This window comes from Pygocentrus nattereri, chromosome 20 (genome assembly GCF_015220715.1).
Source record: "Pygocentrus nattereri isolate fPygNat1 chromosome 20, fPygNat1.pri, whole genome shotgun sequence".
NCBI classification, from domain to species: domain Eukaryota; kingdom Metazoa; phylum Chordata; class Actinopteri; order Characiformes; family Serrasalmidae; genus Pygocentrus; species Pygocentrus nattereri.
Genome location: NC_051230.1, coordinates 35,713,157 through 35,721,052, shown reverse-complemented (window position 1 = coordinate 35,721,052; position 7,896 = coordinate 35,713,157). Strand labels below are relative to the sequence as shown.

Here is a 7,896-nt window from a genome sequence, read left to right as displayed (position 1 = left end):
TGGGACGTTGTGTAAAACATAAATAAAAACAGAAAACGATGATTTGCAAATCCTTTTCAACCGATATTCAATTGAACACACTACAAAGACGAGATATTTAATGTTCAAACGGATAAACTTTGTTTTTTGCAAATATTCACTCATTTTGAATTCGATGCCTGCAACACGTTCCAGAGAAGTTGGGACAGGGGCGTGTTTCCCACTGTGTTACATCACCTTTCCTTTAACACTCAATAAGCGTTTGGGAACTGAGGACACGGATTGTTGAAGCTTTGTAGGTGGAATTCTTTCCCATTCCTGCTTGATGTACAGCTTCAGCTGCTCAGCAGTCCGGGGGTCTCCGCTGTCGTATTTTGAGCTTCATAACGCGCCACACATTTTCAATGGGAGACGGTCTGAACTGCAGGCAGTCCAGTCTAGTACCCGCACTCTTTCACTACGAAGCCACGCTGTTGTAACACGTGCAGAATGTGGCTCGGCATCGTCTTGCTGAAATAAGCAGGACGTCCCTGAAAAAGACGCTGCTTGGATGGCAGCAGATGTTTCTCCAAAACCTGTATGTACCTTTCAGCATTAATGGGGCCTTCACAGATGTGCAGGTTACCCCTGCCATGGGCACTAACACCCCCCCCCCACCATCAGAGATGCTGGCTTTTGAACTTTGTGCTGAAAACAATCCGGACAGTCCTTTTCCTCTTTGGCCCGGAGGACACGACGTCCATGATTTCCAGAAACAGTGTGTAATGTGGACGCGTCAGACCACAGGACACTTTTCCACTCTGCGTCGGTCCATCTCAGATGAGCTCGGCCCAGAGAAGCCGGCGGCGTTTCTGGGTGGTGTTGATATTTGGCTTCGCTTTGCATGGCAGAGTTTTAACCTGCACTTGTAGACGGAGCGACGAACTGAGTTCACTGACAGTGGTTTTCTGAAGTGTTCCTGATCCCATGTGGGAATATCCGTTACAGAATGATGTGGGTTTTTAATGCAGCGCCGCCTGAGGGGTCGAAGGTCACGGGCATTCAGTGCTGGTTTTCTGCCTCGCCTCTTACTTGCAGAGATTTCTCCAGATTCTCTGAATCTTTTGATGATATTATGGACTGTAGATGATGAAATCCCTAAATTCCTGCAGTTGCACGTTGAGAAACGTTGATCTTAAACTGTTGGACTATTTGCTCACGCAGTTGTTCACTAAGTGGTGAACCTCGCCCGTCCTTGCTTGTGAACGACTGAGCCTTTCAGGGACGCTCCCTTTATACCCAATCATGACACTCACCTGCTTCCAATTAACCTGTTCACCTGTGGAATGTTCCAAACAGGTGTTTTTTGAGCATTCCTCAACTTTCCCAGTCTTTTGTTGCCCCTGTCCCAACTTCTCTGGAACGTGTTGCAGGCATCAAATTCAAAATGAGTGAATATTTGCAAAAAACAATAAAGTTTATCTGTTTGAACATTAAATATCTCGTCTTTGTAGTGTATTCAATTGAATATCGGTTGAAAAGGATTTGCAAATCATCGTTTTCTGTTTTTATGTTTTACACAACGTCCCAACTTCACTGGAATTGGGGTTGTAGTAACCACCAAAGAAGCTTCACTGAAACCGACTCAAATACTAAACTGGTGGACTCCAAACGGTTTCTGTGGTTTCAGTTGTGATATTTAAAATGTTTTATACCGCATCCATGCACGGTTTGCACTCTGATCCATGAATAAAACCACATCTAACTGGTCTGTTATTGTGTCATTCACACCCATTTACCCAGGGAAAGTTCAAAAGTGCGTGAAAATGAATCAACTCGAGGGTTTCCTCGAGACAGACTGAGTGACACACACACGGACAGAAATCACTACAGAGACTGAAACTAAACAGATCTGTCCCGGAAGAGTCAAGAAAGGGACCCGGGCCTCAAGGGTGGGATCGCCGTCATTTAGACGGACAGAATACAGTGAGGTGAATGACACCTGACCAAACGCTATAATACTCCAGTGATGCCTCTCCAGCGCTTCTGGACAGCGCCGTAAGTGTTGCGGAGCCGACTCTAACAGAATCGAATCTTCGACTTCAGCACATCTGGGAGTCGGAGTCGACTCTTCTGTCGAAATACTTGGAGTCGACTCCGGTGTTTTAAGATCACCATGCTGCTTTTCGTCTCTCACGCCTCTGTTTTGTGGTGGTGCTGTCACGTGACTCAGCACGAAGAGAGAGGACACAATCAACAACTACCGGTGGAGGCCGCTGTACATTCTTGCTGGTAAGGCTAAATATCCAAGGGTCATTCTCTATTTGGAGTGGGAAACCACGTCGCAAAGGTTGGAGGGCTAAAAAAATTCAGATCCAGATTTACTATATACATGATTAACATCATACTACATTAAAAAAATATGTATTTTATTTAAAAAATATTTTGTCACAAAGATTTTGGTCACTGGTGTTATCAAGACTCTTCTATTATATTTTATCATAGATATTTTTAGCTCTGTTAAACTGCTTCCCTGGGTCACAGGTCATCAAAGAAGAAGCATCTTGAGAAGGTGGGTCCATACTTGTTCATTTTATTTGATTAATTCGATGATAATTCTGTTTATCCGGTAGCACATAACTTCTTTGTGTCACTGGTGTTATGTGCTTTAATTATTAAAAAATGGATTTTTTGTCAAATATATCATCATATGTCTTTTATTTGATTGATTTTAAGTAGTTGCACATGGTCTCTTGACTGCCAATGAGGCAGCCATTTCACAAAATCCTCCATTTGAACTAAAATGTCACTGGTGTTATGTCATATTCATGTGACACCAGTGACTAATGTTAATTTCATGAATGATCACGACACTTGAAAAACTATATGAAAGTGTGATCAATATTTTATTTAAAAAATAAAAAATTTTGGTAAGTATTTAAGTCTGTTAATGCTTATTTTGTCATTTTGCTATCATAGCTAGTTACGGCCAGACAGAGTGCAGCAGAGAGACAGCGGCTGTATAGGCAGCGTAGAGACGCAGATCCAGAGCGTAGGGCTGCTTACCTGGTAAAACAGCAGGAGAAATACAGGAGAGACATTGAACAGAATAAAAGAAAACTAATAGGGGATCTCTCAGAGAGAGGGAAACGTCACGAAAGAAAAAGATGGCGAGAAAGGCAGGCAAGGCATAGAGCACAGTTAAGGGCAGCACCAGCCACTGTAACTCCAACCCACTGAGACCCTGACTAGGAAGAAGTGGAAGGATGATGGATAGATGTTATTTCTTATTGCAGTTATTATTACATGTTTTTGCGACCATACATTTTGTGTAACTATTTCTAATGCAAACAAGACAATCTGATTGAAAATGTTCACATCAGGTTTAAGTTAAGCTTTTGTTTGTGTTTAAAGTTAAACACTTTTCTTTTTTCAATAGACAGCAACACTATGGGAGGAAAGTAGTTACAAAGCAAAAGTGGAGGTGCTATTAAAGAATAAAACAGTTGGAAATAGAACTGAAGAAGACCACTCAACTTTATGCCAAAATTAGGCAGAGATACCGCCGTGCAGTTACAAATACTAAAAAGGAAAAAAACACAAACAGTCCACAGAAGAACGCAGAAGCACCACTAAAGGGGTCATCTGTACATTCCCCTGTGAAGAGGACCTGAACTCTCCATTTTGCTCTTGTGAGAAGTCTGCAGGAAAAGTATCGCAATGCAAAACAAGAAAAAGAAAAGCAACTTTATGCTTCGTTAAGAAGGGTCTTCTTGGACCGTGTTCTCCCTCAGAAACCAGAGAATGAAGCGATAAACCAGCTCGGCAGATCCCACTAAGACCCAAGGTAGAGCGCCCGGTGCAAATGGGGAACAAACACTCTCGTATTGAGACAGAGTTTATTCAGCAAAAGCACACAAGAGAAGGGGAAGTCCCCTCTTTTATACACACACACAGCCCTTCCCTCGTGCACGCAGGCAGTCAAGGCGGGGCTCAAACACATTCTAACATATGTCGTAACCTGCATGTCCATACATGGAGTTGTTTTTCTCTCCATCTCAGGATGTGCTCCTTAGTCAGTTCAACATCAAAATCCAGTAAGTCAAAAGGGCAAATGAGTTGCACAATAAAAGAGGAACAATAGTTATTAACCTGTAAGTATGCACAAAGGGCAGACACCCGTGCACCCTCAGCAAAGTTTGAGTTTATTAATACATGTTAGTCACTGGGGAAGAGACAAGCCAAAGGAAAGTTAAACTTTCAGCTCGATTGTTTTCAACTTTGTTGAAAAAGTATCGCTTGCAATCTCTGTGTGAGAAAAATCTAGGGTTCTCCTACAGACAATGGAAATTTGGAAATGTGGAAAGTGCAGAATTTCCCAGGACTAGAAATACAGCTTCTCAGGCTAAGAAAAGATCAGTGAAGATGTTTTTTCTACATGATGATGTGAGCAGGATGACCACTGGAACAAAGAACACAATTACTCTAAGGAAGGTTAAAAAGCAGCGACGACTTCTTTGTGACACCCTTCTAAATCTGCATAGGAGATTTTTGGCAGAAAGTCCTGATGCAGTGTCCTATCCCTTCTTTTGCAGACAAAGACCTTTTTGGGTCATGCATCCAACTGAAGCTGACAGGAACATCTGTCAGTGTAAAACTCACAAAAACTGATAGTGTCCATCAAATGAAAGCATTTCGGTAACACAGTGGGTCCTTGAGAAGATTGGAGATGCTGGCCATGACAAAATGACCGTTTCTGTTAAAAAGGAGATGGTCACCACAGAAGATGCTCTGGTGACACAGTTCCAGGAGAGGCTTGCTCATTACAGACGACACCTCTTCAACATCAGATGGCAATATGGAACATATCGGCAGGTGAGAGAGAATTTGCAAGAAACTGACGCTTTAATCCATGTCGACTTTAGCGAGAATTACAACTGCAAATACTCACAAGAGATTCAGTCTGTGCACTTTGGTGGATCCCACCAGCAGGCTACACTGCACACTGGAGTTCTCTACATCAAAGCGGAACAGCCCATCATCCCTTTCTGCTCCATCTCGCCAAGCCGCCAACATGATCCTCCAGCCATCTGGGCTCATCTTTCACCTATTCTTAGCCAGCTGAGGGAACGTTGTCCGGGTGTCACCAGACTACATTTTTTCAGCGACAGACCAGCAACGCAGTATAAGCAGAAGGCTAACATTTACATGCTGTCCACTGAGCCATTTAAGATGGACTTTAAGGAGACAAGCTGGCATTTCGTTGAGGCCAGCCATGGTAAAGGTGCACCAGATGGCATTGGTGGCTCCTTGAAAAGAACTGCAGACAGTCTAGTGCACCATGGAACAGACATTCCAGATGCTGAATCCCTGTTCCTTCAGCTCAAACAGAAGACGTCTTCAGTGGAGCTGTTCTTTGTGTCACCAGAAGACGTGGAAAAAAATGGGACAACGCATTGTGAACGGACCTCCACATGTAACTATTAAAGGCACGATGAGGATGCACCAGGTGATCAGTGTGGTCCAAGAAAGCATCAAATACAGGGACATCAGCTGCGTATGCAAAATGATGGATGGAGTCCTTGACTGCCCATGCTATGGCCTTCAAGAGTTCACATTTGCCAGAAGTGAAAGTCAACAAGAAGACTATACCATTGAAAGGTCTGCCCCTGCTTTACTCCGTCCAGAAGTAATCTCAAAAGTGCACATTGGCCAGTGGTGTATAGTAAACTATGATGCAGATCCTTATCCTGGCATCATTCTTGAAGTGGAGGCACACAACATAAAAGTAAAATGTATGCACAGAAACGGAGTTAATAAATTCTTCTGGCCCAGCCCAAGGGAAGATGTCCGCTGGTATGGGGACGATCAAATTGTGTGTTTTATTCCTGAGCCAGTCGCTCTGAACAAAAGGTCAGTTCAGATTGACAAAAAAATCTGGCACTATTTAGAGAAAACCTCCTTCACTCATCTGCCCTGATGTTCGCTGAAGAGAGCAAATATATGGGGAATGTTTGCAGATTTAATGATCTATTCATTTGTTGTGAGAAAATGTGCTGACTTTCAATGTATTTGATGAATTTGAATGCAAAATGTTCTGCTAAAATATGATAAAATGAATAATATACAAGATAAAAATTTTACTTTACAGAAATGAAAGGTTACCGTGATGTTTTTTGCTCATTTTGTAGTGCATTGATGTTTATTAAGTGAAATTGCTTGTTCAGTCACTGGTGTTACAGATGTGTTACCATGTGATGCTTGTTCTTTTTCATGATTTTTTTTAAAATTAAAAGTATCCTGCATGAAATGTTAGAATCATTAATTTCTGCACTGTTTCTTATATCAGTAGTTAAATTTTCATGTTTATCGGACAAAAATGTATTATTGTGTTTTTTAAAAAATAGTATAGGAAGATGCCTTTAAGTATAAAGAAAGACCACTTTATTTTTGTTGTTTTCAGTGCTTGTGTATAAACATACTTTGGTAACATGTTCAGTTAAATGGAATTTCTTTATTGCATTCAGTCACATTGTAATTTCAATTAAAAATAAATAAATTGATGACAAAATAAATTCTTCAAGATGGGGTAACACCAGTGACAAATTGACCAAAACTTTGCATTTTATGTCAAAATATATTAAAATCTATTTGGAATTTGAAATCTATTTGGTAGGTGGAGTTGTTAATAGACATTTTAAGGTTGTTTGTTTCTGGGACAAATTAAATTGATTTTTAAAAATGTATCCACGTGAATTCCCACTCCAAATGGAGAATGACCCACAATGCTTTTGTGTTAACTGGGTAAGGGACACTAGAGGAATCCTGTATTTAAAGTTACATGTACACAGGCTATAGACCAGGTCTCTGCAACATGCGGCTCTTTTACCGTCCCGTTGTGGCTCTGTAACCCAGGAAATTTAATTTACTGGTTCTCATAGCTGTATACTATCATATGTTCAGAAATATATATTCTCTTGAACAGGGACGTACTCGTCTGCTTCTGCAACAAAAGAATTCTCTACACACCTCATTTCAGTAAAAGACAACCAAAAATAAAGAATAACATAAACTAAAAACAATTTGATAGCGATTTTTGATGCACCACAATTGTACTCTGAAGCAGAAGCATTGGTGAACTTCAAATCATCACCTTGAAATAATCCAGAAAAGAAACTTCAATTGCAGCCGCAACGTTTTCAGTCCTTATTGTGTGTGTGTGTGTGTGTGTGTGTGTGTGTGTGTGTGTGTAACGTGCCCATTTAGTCAGAGAAAAGCAAATCTCTGGCCCCACTTGCAGTCGTAAAAGAGAAGTTAAGCCCACGCGGTCTGTGCTGAGACCCCGGACTGCTGAGCAGCTGAAGTTGGACATCAAGCAGGAATGGGAAAGAATTCCACCTACAAAGCTTCAACAATCAGTGTCCTCAGTTCCCAAACACTTGTTGAGTGTTAAAGGAAAGGTGATGTAACTCAGTGGGAAACACGCCCCTGTCCCAACTTCTCTGGAACGTGTTGCAGGCATCAAATTCAAAATGAGTGAATATTTGCAAAAAACAATAAAGTTTATCTGTTTGAACATTAAATATCTCGTCTTTGTAGTGGATTCAGTTGAATATCAGTTGAAAAGGATTTGCAAATCATCGTTTTCTGTTTTTATTTATGCTTTACACAACGTCCCAACTTCACTGGAATTGGGGTTGTATTTATAGTAACTCCAGCTGGTTTCCAGCTACATTTAATCTGCAATGAGAAACAGACAAACACTGAAAAGTCATGAGGCTGAAGTCGCTTCTCATTCGCCAGCTCCTTACTTTAATTTTTCCGTTCCACCCTAAATGGTGAAGCAGTTACATTCTGGAGCCTCAGGCACCATTTAGGGTGGAACGGGAAAATTCGAACAAGAGAAGCGAATTCAGCCTCGTAACAAGTCAAATTTGA

At 41.2% G+C, this 7,896-nt stretch overlaps 1 protein-coding gene across 4 annotated transcripts; it reads left to right on the top strand.

Annotated features, from left to right (window-relative positions):
• Positions 1–2,255: 2,255 nt before the first annotated feature.
• On the top strand, positions 2,256–6,626 carry LOC108412299. Of its 4 annotated transcripts, none has more exons than XR_001856637.2 (3): positions 2,256–2,308; positions 2,464–2,530; positions 3,398–6,626. XR_001856637.2 is itself a non-coding variant. In XM_037531462.1 (2 exons), exon 2 carries the CDS (start codon positions 4,705–4,707, stop codon positions 5,443–5,445), a length of 741 nt encoding a protein of 246 aa, XP_037387359.1. In that variant the 5' UTR covers positions 2,391–2,530; positions 4,554–4,704; the 3' UTR covers positions 5,446–6,626. The 4 variants fall into 4 exon arrangements, 1 of the variants encoding a protein (XP_037387359.1); XR_005129187.1 differs by lacking the exon at positions 2,256–2,308 and having other exon boundaries at positions 2,391–2,530; positions 3,398–3,805; positions 4,554–6,626; XR_005129186.1 differs by lacking the exon at positions 2,256–2,308 and having other exon boundaries at positions 2,391–2,530.
• The last annotated feature ends 1,270 nt before the right edge of the window (positions 6,627–7,896 follow it).